Genomic DNA, 16778 nt, shown 5'->3' with positions numbered 1-16778 from the left:
AGAGGTAATGCCAAGGAAATCTGTTGAATAAATCATCTTCTTTGTTAGATACACCTGAACCCAGCTATAATCTATAACTCATTGCACATAAGGCCGCGGTCACACGATCCGCTAGGCGTCCGTTCATAACGCGACGCTAGCGCACAGGGGGCGGTCCCCGGCCCGAACGCACATGCGTTAACAGGGAAACGCATGCGATTGATAAGCCGATCGCATGCGTTTCCCTGTTAACGCATGTGCGTTCGGGCCGGGGACCGCCCCCTGTGCGCTAGCGTCGCGTTATGAACCTGACGCCTAGCGGATCGTGTGACCGCGGCCTAAATCTAACTGAAATGCAAAAGATTCATCTGGACATAAATCCTAAAAGAGTACAGTATATTGTTGCATGTTCGGCGTAAGATAAACATATGGGCAGTTTAGCAGTCTAAGCAATGAATGATCACACAAGGCAGCAAGTAGTTAAAGGGAGTCTACTAGAACAACGTTTGACAAAGCTACAAGACAGTGTTAGACATTGGCACTGGAGATCTGTGTTAGGCTCCATACACAACAACCGTATTGGGGGCCGTGATCTGGCTGCGCAAACTGCCCCTATGGTGGTCTTTTACACCCTGGACAGTGTGGTGCGCACACTGCATCTCAGTATCCAAAGGAGGGGGGGGGGAGGGTTTGTCAGGAGTGCTCAACGTCCCACTTTTCCACTCAGCCGTATGCTTGGCTCAGGTGAACCTATGGATGTGTTAATGGAGCCTCACCACGGCTTTGTTTGTGATTTCAGTAGCAACAGGACCAAGAAAAATGCATTTATTTCCAGGGTTGGAGAAGTGGGGCGGTCTCCAAACACTGCTGTGTTCTTTGACCTATGCATTCAAACTGCTCCACAGCGCCTGTGCAATAGTATATTGAATAGAGCTCACTGGGTTGCACTTGAATACACCAGTGCAACCCAGTACTCCAAAGCCACCTACAATCCTGGAAAAAAAAAAAAATTCACAGCCCTGCTGCTACTAACAACACACAAAATCCAGGGCTGCATATTTGCATGGTGAATACTGCTGGTGGTAGACTCCCTTAAAATCTACATTGATGTGGCATAAATGTATCAAAATAGTTGCTTGTTTGACTTCTTCAGCCTGGAGAGCTAGGTCATACTGTACTGGTCTACCAAAAGGTCTTTAGTCCTGTAAAAAAAAACAAAAAAAAAAACATACAAATATCAGGCAGGAGGCATTCAGGTACATGTCAAATGGCAAAGTTACCAATACCGACTATTCAATGAGAAATAACAAGTGGCTTTTCATGGAATTTCCATGCTTTTGTTGAATAGAATTATTGGTACTGTATGAGGATGAATTCATACACGGCCCTCACTCCTGGTGTTCCATATGACTGCTTGTAAGGGGTATTCCCACAAAGACAAGTTTCTTCTTATGTACTCAGGATAACATAATAACACATTCTCTAATTCATTGTTATTAAGCCCTTAAGGACACAGGGTATTTTCGCTCATTTCCCGCTCTCCATCTTCAAAAATCCATAACTTTTTCATTTTTACGTGTACAGAGCTGTGTGAGGGCTTATTTTGTGCATAACAAATTTTACTTTCCCATGATGTTATTTATTATTCCCTGCCATGTAGTGCCAGGAAAAAAAAATTCCAAATGTGGAAAAATTGAAAAAAAAAAAAGTGTGTGTGTCACGTTCAGTTTTTATGACTTTCACTCTGCGCTCCAAATAACACCTCTACTTTATTCTTTGGTTCGGTGCGATCGCGGTGATACCAAATTTATACAGGTTTTTATTGCATTTTAATACATTTTAAAAAATTAAACGAATGTGTACAAAAAAGAAAAACATTTTTTGCCATCTTCTGACGCTAATAACTTTTTCATACTTTGGCGCACGGAGATGTGTGAGGGGTCATTTTTTGCGAAATGAGGCGACGTTTTCATTGCTACCATTTTGAGGTCTGTGCGACATTTTGATCATTTTTTATGTTATGTAAAAAGGTGTAAAAGTCGCATTTCGGACATTTGGGCGCCATTTCCCGCCTCGGAGGTCACCGCCGCCCGTAAACGTTTTTATATTTTGATAGATCGGGCATTTTGGGACGCGGCGATACCTAATATGTTTGTGATTTTTACTGTTTATTATGTTTTATATCCGTTCTAGGGAAAGGGGGGTGATTTGAACTTTTAATATTTTATTAATTTTTTAAATTTTTTAAACTTTTTTTTTTCCACTATTTTTTAGACCATCTAGGGTACATTAACCCTAGATGGTCAGATCGCTCCTACCATATACTGCAATACTACAGTATTGCAATATATGGCATTTTTGCACACTATACATTACAATGAGCCACAGGCTCATTGTAATGGATATGCAGAAGCCGTGTATCCTCGGGTCAAACGAAGACCCGAGGCTACCATGGCAAACGATGACGTTTGGGGGCGCGGCGATCGTAACAAAGATGGCGGCGCCCGCGCGCCGCCGTCTTTTAAATGCCGCCAGCTACTTTGCCGGTGGCAACGGAGGGGTTAATAGCCGCAATCGGTGCAAGCACCGACCGCGGTTATTAGCGGTGGGGGTTTTCTGCAATATGCAAAAACCCCAACCTTTGTATGAAGAGGACTCAGCCCGTGAGCTCTCTTCATACATCCCTTATACCTCTGCGCCGTAGAGCTACAGCGCAGAGCGTTAAGGGGTTAAGGTAGAGAGCTTTGCTTTTGTCTGTTTGTTGTTCCAGTATTGTCTACCACTCGTTCCCATGCATGTCTATAGGGGACATAAGTTTTACATTTTTATATGTGTATAATAAAGGTTATTGCAGTATACTCAGTACATTGTATTCCTCTTCACTGTAGAGGTAGACACTGGCGTTTAGAGGGTGCTATTTACTGAAGCTGATAGTTGAGGACCTGTGAGGTGTCAGTTACTAAAACTAGACACTCTAATATGCTTAGTTGTGCAGCAGGGCCTCCCACTTCTCTTTCTTTCTTCAGTATTTTTTACAATTTGTAGATGGAAAGGCCTTCATTTCTAAAAACAAGACTTGACTGCCGAGTTTCACATGAAAGTTCTTTTTTTTTTCTGGCCATTGTGAGAGTTTCATAGAACAAACAAATGTGATGCTCCAGATTCTCAAACTGCTCAAAAGAAGGTCAGTTTTATATCTTCTCTAATCAGCCAAACTGTTTTCAGCTGTGCTACCATACTTGAACATCCATTAGCCTTCTTACACAGTTAGCAAACATAATCTACCATTAAACCGCTGGAGTGGTGGTTATTGGAAATGGGTCTATATAAACCTATGTGTAGATATTGCATTAAAAAAAACTGACTTTTGCAGCTAAAATAGTCATTTACCACATTAACAATGTATAGAGTGTGTTTATGATTCGTTTAATGTTAGCTTCATTGAAAGAAAATGTGCTTTTCTTTCAAAAATATGGAAATTTCGAAGTGACCCCAAACTTTTGAACAATATGTATAATATATATATATATATATATATGCTCTACAGTCTGTGTTATGACTGCAAATGCCATCCCAGGCTGAATTCATAGATCATAGATCCCTACTACAGCATCTTATATTGGGTCATTAAACTCTGTGGTGTAGATGGGATTTGTGGCCTCATGCCGACAGTATAATATCGATACATTTTGGTCACCTGAATTCTTATATTAAGAAAACCTTCTGTAAATATACAGTCTGTATGAAAAACTTATGATTTACAAACCCATTCATCATCTTCAGCTCCATCACCTTGACCACGGGCTTCAGGTGCGGGCTCAGCACTGCGAGATTTATTGGCCATTATGTTATCTGTCCAGGACGCGCCCGTCTGAGCATCTCCAGCAAAATTGCATTTTGTTACTGTTCCACTGTCAATCTTTGCCAAGGAAACTGGTGGGAGAAGATATTACTTAATGCTGGCATTGAACAAATTGATGATGCAGAAAGATACCACTATAATTAAAACAGAAAAAACTTGGAAAACAAAGACTTTGGCTGTAGTCTGCTTCAGGCCGTGTTATACACTGTGGATTTACAGGTTCTGCATTGGAATCCTGAGTACTGGTTTTATAGAAATTTCTACATGAGATTCTCATTATACTTTTCTATTTTTATACTATAGTTTTTCACCAGTAAAGTCAATAACCAGGGTGAGATTTTCCATTATGCACAAGTGTTAAATCTGTTAGGGTGATGGCAGACGTGGCGCTTTGTCTGCGCTTGCAAACGCATACAAAGCCGCGCCCACCGGGGCGGGCCGCGGCCAGATCGCATCGGCGTGTCTATCGAAACGCCTGCGATCGGGGAACGAGCGGCCGGTGTTTTGCGTTAATTTAATGCAAAACACCGGCGGCTCGTTCCCGATCGAAGGCGTTTCCATAGAAACGCCGATGCGATCGGGCCGCGGCCCGCCCCGGTGGGCGCGGCTTTGTTTGCGTTTGCAAGCGCAGACAAAGCGCCACGTCTGACATCACCCTTACCTGGGATAAATTTTATTTTTTTCAGGACTGCTGTGACCAAAAAAAAAGAACTTGTGTTCACTTCTGTCTTTACCCCCAGCGCAACATAAGATCTTCTGTCACCATCGATCTGTGTTGAGTAGGGACATCACATCAACAGTGCGTTCCTACTGTATACTGGCCCCAGTCTGGTGTGAGCTCTTGGCACATCATAGCTGAGGCTCTGTATACCAATAGATACCAGCAGTAACAGAAGCACTGGGCTGGACCGGAGGAGGGGATATAGGAAAGTATATTTGGTTTTGTTACAGCAGCCTCTGCCACTAATCTCAAAGGCACTTTTCCTGGACAACCCCTTTAAGGTCGCGGTCAAACGGTGTGTTTTGGTGGCGTTTTGAACATTTGTGTTTACAAAGCATTGTAAATGTGATGTTAACACATGAGTTAACATATTTACATTTGTTTTGTTTTGTTAACGATAAACATGTTAACAACTTGTTTACATCTGTTTTGTTAACCCAAATGTTAACAGTAATGTAATTAGGCAAATCACCTAATTTCAGCTGTTGTAATGCGTTTCAAAATGCAATGAAAACGCAACCAAAACGCACCATGCGACCGTGCCCTAATGCTGGCCCACTGGATAAAAGCAACAGGTCCTCTATCAAAAAGTTTTAGCAGAATAAACGAATAATAAACGGTAATACCTCACCCAAAAAGAAGATTGCAGAGTGTGTCTTACTTTATAATGAACAATTCCTACGGTCATGTAATTACTGCAGCCACTGCATGGATCAAAGAGGTCTCTGTAGTGTTAAAGGGGTTTAACAATAGAAGCCTTTTAACAAGGAAGGGAGGCAGGTTGGCAAGTACCATGTGAGCCAGGAAGAAACCCTGACCAGTGACAATGCTCCATAGAAAAACTATAGATAATAATCTATAAGTTCTGTAAAGGTTTAACGTTGCATAGGTGGTATTACAGAAGACTCGCAGCAAAACAACTTACTGTGTAAGAAAGATGAAAATGCACACCTGTCCTAGAAATTTAACAAAGACAAAGGCACATGCAAGGACATAAAAATATAGCATGTAATAGCCTTATACCATCCCACCTGTCAGGATTTATACTTTCATTTTCTTTACCGCTTGAACTTTCTTAAAGTGAACCTCTCAGAAGAAATTGACCTGATAAACTACCAACTACCACGGAGGTGGAGAACTTGGTATTGAAGTCACTCTCTTCCCTCCATTGAATGCCCTTTGCTATGGTTGACATCATTTACCAGAATTTAGGAGAGCCGGGTACTGAAGTCCATGGATTCAAGAATGTCAATTACAGCAATGAGGGAATTCTGAAGATGAGAGAGCTTGACTTCAGTGCCAAATTCTCTACCCCCCCCCCCCCATGACTTTGTACAGTCACTTACATTTCACTTCATTTAATTTTCTCAATAATGCCGACATGTAGGTCCACAAAAGAAACATGATCTAGAAGGTGTTATGCTGCATCACATCGAAATGACAGCGATTAATAAGGTTCCCTTTAACAATGATGTAAAAACATTAGGAAGATCTTCTTCATACTATTATTAGAGCAAAATCTTACATATAAACGGTCCGTCTCCCAAAGTTTTCACTCGTAACTGTTCACCAGTCTCTAGTTCAGTTTTCTCCATTTCAGATTCTGGCAACCAAAACGCCACACTGTTGTGAGGGGTAAAGCGTAGACTGATTTTCATCAGCTCCTCCTTGTTAATAAGGCTTTTCAGCTCCTCTGTTTGCATCCTGTCCGTTTCACCTTTTGCTTCCTCCTCTAGAGAAAAAAAAAAAAAAAAAAAAGATAATGAAAGGGGTATTCTCATTTCGGAAAACTAATGTTATTGTTTGCATGATGAGAAATTATACATTCTTCCAATGTATTTTCTGTATGAATTCCTCACAGTTTTCTAGATCTCTGCTTGCTGTCCTTCTATAGAAAGCTTCTATGTTTACTTCCAGTGGACAGAAATCTGAACATGGTCACACAGGTGCGCAGCTCGTTAGTGTCATAGATAGTAATCAGAGCTGTGTGATATAACGAGCCGTGCACCTGTGTGACCATGGTCAGATTTCTGTCCACTGGAAGTAACATAGAAGCTTTCTACAGAATGACAGCAAGCAGAGATCTAGAAATCCCTGAGGAATTGATACAGAAAGTATATTGTAAAATTGTATAACTTTTCATTACACAAACAATAACCTTTTTTTGTGCAGAAATGGGAACACCGCTTTAAGTAAAACTACAAGATTTCAGTAAATGGAAGATTAGCATAACCATTATACTGCAAATAATGTATGTAATGCTTAGCTTTCAAATGATTGGGAGTAATATTTAGGGCACGGGACTAACATGAAACTGTGTGTGTGGGATGTAACCGTCACCGCTCCCCTTTACAGCCTCGAGTAGTGATACAAGCGTCTTTCTTCAGGTCATCACCTACTTTTTTAATTCTAATGTATGTTCTAACTTTGATTGTTACATTTACATGATCTCTTGTTGACAAAGCACTAAACTTTGATGCAAAATTGCATGAAAGTTCCTACCATTTAGTCATCACTTATATTTTCAAACATATCTTCTTCTTACAATTTATGAAAGTTGATTTGAAAGGAAGTCTACCAGTAGTGTCCGGTATCAACCCTGAAGATCTATGTAATCATACCTTTATATGTGTTATTAGTAGCAGCTTGACTGTGAAAAATGCCTTTATATTATAGTATTGTAGCTGGACTTTGTGCACTGGGGTAGTCTTCTAAAACTCCTTTGTTCTTTTATCACTGTATTCATACTGCTCCCCAGTCTCTCCCCTCTGCTATAACATCTAACCAGAAACCTTATACTGCTCTTACTTGGGCGAGGGGCTGTGCTGTGTTCAGTGAAGAGATCTCACACAGGAGTGTGCCAAGTCCAGCTACAATATTGTATTTTTCACAGTACTGCTGCTACTAAGAACACACACAAAGCTATGATTACACAGTTCTCCAGGGCTGCTACTTACCATTGTCTGCAGCTGCGTATGATCAAAGGTGCTGGTAGACTTCCTTTAAGAAAAATTATCTTTATTTTTAATAACATTTTTATGGAAGTTTAGGTGAATAAGATGATATACATGTAATACCTACTGTAAGAAGACAAGAGATAGCCAGTGTTCACCTTCTTAGTGTCGCTGAAGTTAGGCTCAATTTCATTGCCTTTACTGTCAAACCTTCTCCTATGTATCTTGTCTGGTCTCATGTAAAGAATGTACCATCGTTCCTAGAATGGCATAAATTACACATAAAGCCATATGGGACAGGTGGTACGATGCTTCATCACTCAAAGAAAACATATATACTGAAACGGTGCGGCTAGAACATTCATGTAATGGAGAGAAATATTTCCTTTTAACTTATGTGCTTTCCTGGTTCATGGTAAATGTAGACTGTACAGATATGGTGAAAGGAAATCTACCATCAAAATCCATCATGACAAACCAGGGACACTTACTCATCAATCCAGTCCCGTGACACTGGTAATCTTCTTATATTTGATATCCATGACCTCCCTCCTTCTAAAATCAACTTATAAAATTATTCTAAAGAGCCTCTAATAAGGCGTTATCAGCGCCCAGATTCGCAGACTGAGCGATCTCCCCCTGCTCTCTCCCTCCTCCCCATGTCTGTGTAATCTAGCAGTGTAGGCGGGGCCTGCTCTGCTCACTGTAACAACCAATGGAAAGACATCACCGAGGAAAGCACCCACCAGAGCTTCACAATTAAAAAAATTGATTTCAGAAGAAAACAAATATAAGACAATTACCACAGCAACAGCACCTGTATTTATGAGTAAGTGTTCCAGGTTTATCATGCTTTATTATAATAATAGATTTTCTTTAAAAGGGGCTCCAGGCATTAATGGAGTCAACCTCCTCCCAGCTCACCCATAAGTAAACTTAGCATTTTGTAGGCACTTAATAGGATTTCCAGACACACATAATCAGTCATTTTAAAATTCCATCTTTATGCAAATTACCTTCTCTAGGTTGCACTAAGTTGGGGCCATGTCTGTTAGTGCCGGGAAACATAACAAGAAGAAAAATAGGTGCAACTGCAGACATGGCTGCAATTTACATAAACTAAGCTATTATGCATAAACATTAAAACAACATTTTCTGTAAAATAACAAATCACTGGGAAACAGGAAAGATATCACTGGGAAGCTTACAAAGGGCCCTACAAAGTAGTGTTTTTATTTGCAGGTGATTTGGGAGGTGGTAAACTCCTTTAAACCCCTTAAGTACATGGCCCTTTTTGCGTTTTTCATTTTTCACTCCCCACCTAAAAAAAAAACAAACAAAAAAACTGGGAAGCAGGAAAAAATTGGGAATGCAGTGAAAATTATAAAAAAAATGCATTTGCACCATACTCCTGTGGGCTTGGATTTCAGAGCTTTCACAGAGCGCCCCAAATGACAGGTCTACTTCATTCATTGGGTCAGTACAATGGATACCAAATTTGTATAGGTTTTATAATGTTTTCATACATTTACAAAAATTAAAACCTCCTGTACAAAAAAAAAAAAAAAATTTTTGCCATGTTCTGGCACTACTACATTTTTCATATTTCAGTGTATGGAACTGTGGGTAGTGTCAATTTTTGCGACTTGAGATTTTTAATGATATCATTTTGAGTACTGTACAACCTTTTGATCAATTTTTATAGACTTTTTTATATTTTTCAAAATGGTAAAAAAGTGGCACTTTCGAATTTGGGGCGCTTTTTTCTGTTACAAGGTTAGACGCCAGAAAAATTGTTATTATATTTTCATAGATTGGAGATTTTGGGACGCTATGATACCAAACATGTTTATGATTCTTACTGTTTATATTTGCTTTTATATGTGATCTAGGGAAAGGGGGGTGATTAAAACTTTTCCTTTTTTTTACTATTTTTTTCATATATTTTGAATTTTTTTTTAAAAATTTTTACCAATATTTCAGACCCTTCAGGTTAATTTATTGCTGCAGGGTCTGATTGCTAATACCGTACTATATACTGCTATACTACTGTATGGAAGTATATAGCAATATAACTGATGAGTTCTAATAGCCTGCCATCTGCTGGCTATGAGAGATCATTGCACATGGCAAGCCTACAAGTCTCAAAGAGAATAAGTTCGACTGCGGCAATTAACAGGTTAACTGCAGTATCAGGCGGGCGTCAGCTGTACCATACAGCCGACACCCGCTGTGTATGGAGAGTGCTCAGCTCCTGAGCTCTCCATACACCCTTCGTAGCACGAGGACGATATAGTTTGTCCTGGGTCACGAAGGTGTTTTAATGGTCTATAGTATTGTGTGGATGTGACACCCAGTGTCCACATCAGTTGCTAGTGCCAGATTAGCTCAAAAGGAACCGGTCAGTAAATGTACCGTATATACTTGAGTATAAGCAGAGTTTTTCAGCACAATTTTATGCCTAAAAAGGCCCCCCTCGGCTTATACTGGAGTATATAAAAAAATAAAGTTAGTCATCACCCTCCGGCGCTGTCCCCCAGTGTCCTCCTCTCCCCACAGCACGTTCCTGGCCAGGCCGGCAGACACACGTCTATGCAATCTGCCGGCAGAGAAACTAAAACGTGGCTCTATTGATACCTGCTGACGTCGTCGTTTATCTGCTGGCAGATTGCATAGATGCGCATCTGCCTGCCCGGCCAGGTTCATCTTGGCTTATACTTGAGTATATACGGTAATCCCCCTAAATAAAGATATTTTTAAACACTGCTATTAGAAAGTGGGGAAACCTCAATTGTTCCACCTCATACCTATTAACTTTCACATTCTGTTCCCAAAGTTATCTGTTTCTAGCTCTGTTTATTGTGCAGCGACAATCCTGGATCAGCCAATCTGCAAAGTGTTCCCAATGTGATCCACTTTAAAAGCTGCAACATAAAAAGCACCAGGGCTTAAGGAGAATAGTCTGCACCCAAGCCAATTACTGAAGGTGAAACATAATGAATCCTTCCATGTAAGTGTGAAACACACAGGTACAGGCAGTACCAAATCCACTAATGCTCTCTCTTATCTATAGATTGTAAGCTCTTGCGACCATTACTCCTATTGTATCAGATCACTATGTTATTGCTATGTAACGTCTTATTGTGTTTGTATATGTCTTCCATGATCTGTAAATGATGTCGCTATGTAAGGATGTACTGTAATTACGGGAAGCCACATTCTTAGCAGTATTTTGATGATGCTCAGTAAAGCTGCACAGTCTGAAAACTTTACTGGGAGATCGGATTTCACACGTCAGAAAGATCATTACCGACTCCTTTTTCCCCAGCTCTGGCCATGTATTTTTATCCTGGAACACAGACTAGATTTCTTCACGCTTCATATAAAACATCTTTAGTTTGTTCTCGGCCTCACTACCTGAGAAGTTTCAGAAGGAACATCATACATATCGCATATAGCAGAACAATAAAGGACTAAAACAAACAGCAAACAATAAAAGGATCACATCAGACAAGTGAACACCAGGAACAGACAAGTGATTGCTTGTAAACACTGGAATTGATCTTCCCAGCTTAGATGCACGGTATTCATGCATGCCGTCTACAAGCTCGTGTGGATGTAATTGTACAGCTAAAAATCAATGAAACACACGGCCGTCTGCCTGCAAGACAGCGGAAATATAAAAGAGGACTATTTGGGTAAATCTAGCCTCCTAAGCGCAATCTATAAACTCACTCCCGTCATTATCAGTCAATATTCCAGCTGCAGATTAGGAGAGGAATTCGGCACCATTCATAGTACAAGCCTATACAAAATGTGGAGCCTAAAATGCAACTCCAGCAGAGAAGTGAAAGGGATACGCAAAATAAAATCATTACTTTCCTAAAAACCGGAAAAGCCAACTGCGGACTGGCTGACATTTTCTGCTTGGTCTTTGTGTAATGTAATTGAGGCTCTGTTGGGGGTCATGTGTATAGAGCAATCCTCCACTAAAGGGGAAAATAGCTCCGAATATAGAGCACAGCACAAAGCAGGGAAAAGACTCTGCATGTGCACTGGGGCGAGAAAAGGAGTGTGCACCCGTTATAGATTTGGACATAACAAAAATATATTCATCTCTTAGAAGGACTTAGAATTAGGTAAGTACAACCTTAGGAGTGCAACAACACTCATCAGATCCAAGCACAATTGTTATACTGTACTTGGTTTTAATTTAAAGGAAAATCTACCATCAAAGTCCTTCTTGGATAAACCAGGGGCACTTACTTATAGATCCAAGCATCATGGTAATATTCTCATATTTCTTAGCCATAGCCTTCTGGCTTTAAAATCAACTTTTATAATTATGCTAAGGAGCCAGAAGGGCTCTGGGGGTGTTCAAAGGATGTTTCAGTGTTCAAGTAAGAGGGAGTTGGAAGTGCTGAGGGAGCAGGGGGGAAAGACATGTTCCTGCACAGTGAAACAGTCTGTTAAGCTGCAGCATAAATTACAAAGTTGATTTTAGAAGGAAGGAGGCAATGGATAACAAATATAAGAATATTACCACAGTCACACTGTCTTGATCTATAAGTAAGTGTCCCTGGTTGATCATGCTTGACTTTGATGGTAGATTTCCTTTAAAGGGATTGTCCGACAATTTGAAAAAAAGCAGGTGGGATGGGGAGGGCTTTTTATAAAAAAAATAAACCTTTACTCACCTCCTCTGGTGCTCCTGTGTCCCGTGCAACGGTCCATAGGAGCGATGTAGAGGAGGATGGGTGACCCCCTCCCCTCTACATAAAGATGCAAGACCATAACACAGGGAAGGATAGGACAAGTCCTATCATTTTCCCGTGTATGGAGCGGTGTGGTGCCACACAGGTGCATCAGCATACCGCTCCGTTCCTGGGAAAAGCTGGCACATGTCCTATCTTTCCCCATATTATGGCACCGTGTATCTCTATGGAAGGGGGAGCAGCGCGCACCCTCTCCTTCTCTCCTGTGCGCCAACATGTGCCTGCCGTGCTATGGAGGAAACACGTTTGTCTGAATTCGCCCTAAGGGCAAGCTTGTGCCCGTACATATGTCCTCCATATGTTGTTCTGAATATAGCCTAAGTGTCGCAAATTGCCCAGCACATGATGAAGAATGGCTGTGGAATTTGCCGTAAGCATCACCTCAAAATCACATGGTTTAAGCTCAAACTTTTGGGCTGCACTTTTTTCCTAGAATGTGTGTATGGGATTGTCATCAATCCAATACACCACAATGGAGTAACACTGTGGATTCACTCAAACATAATACATTAGGTGTGCAGGTACCCCAAGTTCCCCACTTCTAAACCTCTAAGGAAAGTTACACCTCGCCCCACAGTGTTCTTGTAGCAGCTGCTGTAGGAACTAGCAGGAAATACGACTGTAGCTCATCGCTGTAGCATAGTACACCTGACTTACAGACGACCCCTAGTTACAAACAGACCTCTGGATTTTGGTAATTTACTCTACTTTAGTCCTAGGCTAAAATAAACAACTGCAAAAGACATCACAGGTGTCTGTAATGAAGCTTTAGTGTTAATCCTGATTCTTATGACAATCCAACATTTTTAAAATCCTATTGTCACAGAGACCAAAAAATTTTGACTGGGGTTACAATAATAACGTATACGGTTCCGACTTACATACAAACTCAACTTAAGAACAAACCTACAGAACCTATCTTGTATGTAACCCGGGGACTGCCTGTACATCTAAAAATGAACATTTTAGCTTATCTCTGTCTAATTAATATGATATCATTATATAGTTAAAGGGGTTTTATCACTAACACCACTTATTGTAGATAAGGAATAATGTCGGAGAGCTGGGGGACCTCCCAGCAGTCTCCACCGATTTTTGGATAGAGGATCAATAGCTTTAGAGATAGAACCCCCCCAGGTAATCATCTGCTCACCTTTTTCCCTTTGATGTCTGTAATACCATGGCGCGAGTAATCCAGCAGTGTCCCTTCCAGAAGAACGCCTGGCCCACTATAGAAACAAATATACATTGTGATAAAAACACTCTGTATGCTCCTGGTATTGAATAGATGTAGGACCACTTTTAGAGTCCATAAATGACCAATCCAAAAAAATGATCCAATACGAGGCTGCGGTCACACGTTGCGTTTTCTTTGCGTTTAATGCGTGCATTTTTAAACAGCTGAAGAGGAGATTTGCCAAATTACAATCTTGTCAAAACTGCGTTAACCAAAGGCATACTTTAACACAATGGGGCTTATTTACTAAGGGTCCTGCGGATCACACTTTCGTTGGGTTTTAGAAATTTGCTCTATGTTAAATGAATGACTCCACAAAACTTAATAAATTATAAATATTTAGACATTTCCTTTAAATGTCTGTTCTATTCCTGATCTAAGGATTTAGGCCAGGGGTGAACATTTTATTGGTCAAAGGGCCACATTGTTATACTGCTCATCTTTAAGGGTCCACATTAGTAACCAGCACCCTAGATAGCCAGCACAAAATGCCACCCCAAAAATTATAAATGCCAAAGTACAGTATAGCTGACAAATACTTACCACTCCTGGGTCCTCTCCTGAGGCAACAGTCACATGTTCCGCTAGCGTTGTGTTCATAACATAATGCTACCGCGTGGAGGGTGGGCCTCCAGGGAAACGCATGTGATCGGTAACCAGACCCCAGTGTCTTGTATTGTTTAAATTGCATGTGTAATGTGTGTCCCTGGCTGAGACCCCCTCCCCCCCATGTGCTAGTTTTGCGTAATGAACAAAACACTAGCGGAACGCGAGACCGCGGCCTAAGAGCGCTCTGCTCTGGGTACTGACCTTGACGCATACAACCAGTGTCAGGAGTCAGCACACAGAGCGGAGCAGCAGGAGAAGACCCAGGAGCAGTGAGGAAACAGAGCGGAATGGAAGGAGAGGACCCAGGAGCAGTGAGGACTACACAGCTGCACTCACCATTACCCGGCCTCCTGCACCTATGATCACTTCCATTAGTTATGTTACACCAAATATGCAAGTGCTAATAGGACTGCCAGCGGGATGTGGACTAACTCATGGCCTGAGAGGCTGCATGTGGCCTGTGCACCCATGATCCCCTTTTATTTGAGATGAATATGGCTGCACTTTATGTACATGCTCAGGATTGAAGCTCCTCTGCTGTAGATTATAGGAATAAAGCACTAGTAAGGAATACCAGCATTTCTCTAATGCACTGCTAGAGTGATAAGGAAAGCAGGACTGAGGAGGCGGAGTCATGGAGTCTGTGACCCTTTTTGTAGAGGTGTAGTCAAAGTTTGGGAAATTGAGGAGTTGGACTCGGAGGTATGACTTATCAATTTCATAGCCCCGCAGGTGACTATCCTGTAGTAATACCTGTATATGCCATATGTATATAAAACTACTGTTATAACATTACCCTGCTCTATGCACAGGAGACTATCCTGTAGAAATACCTGAGCAGTTATTACTACTAGTGTATGCAACTTAAACTGCCCTGTGCACAGGTGACTAGTTGATACCAATAGTGTATCTTACACTGCCCTATGGACAAGTGACTATCCTGTAGTAATACCTGAGTAGTGGTTACTTCTAGTGTAATGTATTTAACTGCCCAGGTATTACTACAGGATAGTCACCTGTGCATGGGCAGTGTAAGGTACATTACACTAGTAGTAACCACTGCTCAGGTATTACTACAGGATAGTCACCTGTGCACGGGCAAGATAAGCTACATTACACTAGTAGTAACCACTGCTCAGGTATTACTACAGGATAGTCACCTGTGCACAGGCAGGATAAGTTACATTACACTAGTAGTAACCACTGCTCAGGTATTACTACAGGATAGTCACCTGAGCAGTGGTTACCACTAGTGTAATGTAACTTACCCTGCCCCGTGCACAGGTGACTATCCTGTAGTAATACCTGAGCAGCAGGGCCACTAGCCACTCATCATACCCTATTAGTGCAGGGCCATACCTCTGGTACACGGCCGGCTGCCAGTCCCCGGGCACCCGCTCATCATGGACGGGCTTATTCCGCAGGGCACTGTCGTGATAGATCCGGCTCATCGTGACTGCAGCTCAGTACACTCAGGCCGGAAGGAGGCAGCGGACAGACATAGGAGGGAGCAGGGCAGAGATCCCGGGGGAGGGAGCAGAGAAATCGTGCACACGTACATAACATGACCGCACAGGTACCGCCCGTGTATACTGCCTCCCTGTAATCTCTGCAGACGAACTATAATGTACTATAACTAACCAAGACAGATATGTTACATTCACAACTCCCCCCATTCTGTGTGCACATGGTACGGTCTACTACCATGTTCCCTCCTTCCTGTGTTCAAGCTGAAGAACTGAAAAGTGAAGTAATACAGTGAGATGACTCTGATGTAAGCGGGTAATGGCTGGATATGAGTGTGATGTCACCGGGTAACGACTGGATAGGAGTGTGATGTCAGCAGGTAATGGCTGGATAGGAGTGTGATGTCAGCGGGTAATGGCTGGATATGAGTGTGATGTCACCGGGTAACGACTGGATAGGAGTGTGATGTCACCAGGTAATGGCTGGATATGTGTGATGTCAGCAGGTAATGGCTGGATTGGAGTGTGATGTCAGCAGGTAATGGCTGGGTAGGAGTGTGATGTCAGCAGGTAATGGCTGGGTAGGAGTGAGATGTCAGCAGGTAATGGCTGGATATGAGTGTGATGTCAGCAGGTAATGGCTGGATTGGAGTGTGATGTCAGCAGGTAATGGCTGGGTAGGAGTGAGATGTCAGCAGGTAATGGCTGGATATGTGTGATGTCAGCGGGTAATGGCTGGATATGTGTGATGTCAGCAGGTAATGGCTGGATATGTGTGATGTCAGCAGGTAATGGCTGGATATCAGTGTGATGTCAGCGGGTAATGGCTGGATATGAGTGTGATGTCAGCGGGTAATGGCTGGATATGTGTGATGTCAGCAGGTAATGGCTGGATATGTGTGATGTCAGCGGGTAACGGCTGGATAGGAGTGTGATGTCAGCGGGTAATGGCTGGATAGGAGTGTGATGTCAGCAGGTAATGGCTGGATAGGAGTGTGATGTCAGCAGGTAATGGCTGGATAGGAGTGTGATGTCACCAGGTAATGGCTGGATATGAGTGTGATGTCACCAGGTAATGGCTGGATATGAGTGTGATGTCAGCAGGTAATGGCTGGGTAGGAGTGTGATGTCAGCAGGTAATGGCTGGGTAGGAGTGTGATGTCAGCAGGTAATGG

General features: G+C 42.0%; 1 protein-coding gene across 1 annotated transcript; it reads right to left on the bottom strand.

The window, feature by feature from the left end:
- Positions 1 to 456: 456 nt before the first annotated feature.
- Positions 457 to 15904, bottom strand: ARPIN (actin related protein 2/3 complex inhibitor). The gene is made up of 6 exons (XM_072148453.1): positions 15497 to 15904; positions 13445 to 13520; positions 7644 to 7776; positions 6088 to 6294; positions 3746 to 3912; positions 457 to 1181 (listed from the first exon to the last, which is right to left on the bottom strand). Exons 1-6 carry the CDS (start codon positions 15586 to 15588, stop codon positions 1176 to 1178), a joined length of 681 nt encoding a protein of 226 aa, XP_072004554.1. The 5' UTR covers positions 15589 to 15904; the 3' UTR covers positions 457 to 1175.
- Positions 15905 to 16778: the final 874 nt, after the last annotated feature.

The sequence above is a fragment of the Engystomops pustulosus genome, chromosome 4 (assembly GCF_040894005.1).
Source record: "Engystomops pustulosus chromosome 4, aEngPut4.maternal, whole genome shotgun sequence".
Classification (NCBI taxonomy): Eukaryota; Metazoa; Chordata; class Amphibia; order Anura; family Leptodactylidae; genus Engystomops; species Engystomops pustulosus.
The sequence above is the reverse complement of the archived record's forward strand: the minus strand, read 5'-3'. Positions and strand labels throughout refer to the sequence as shown.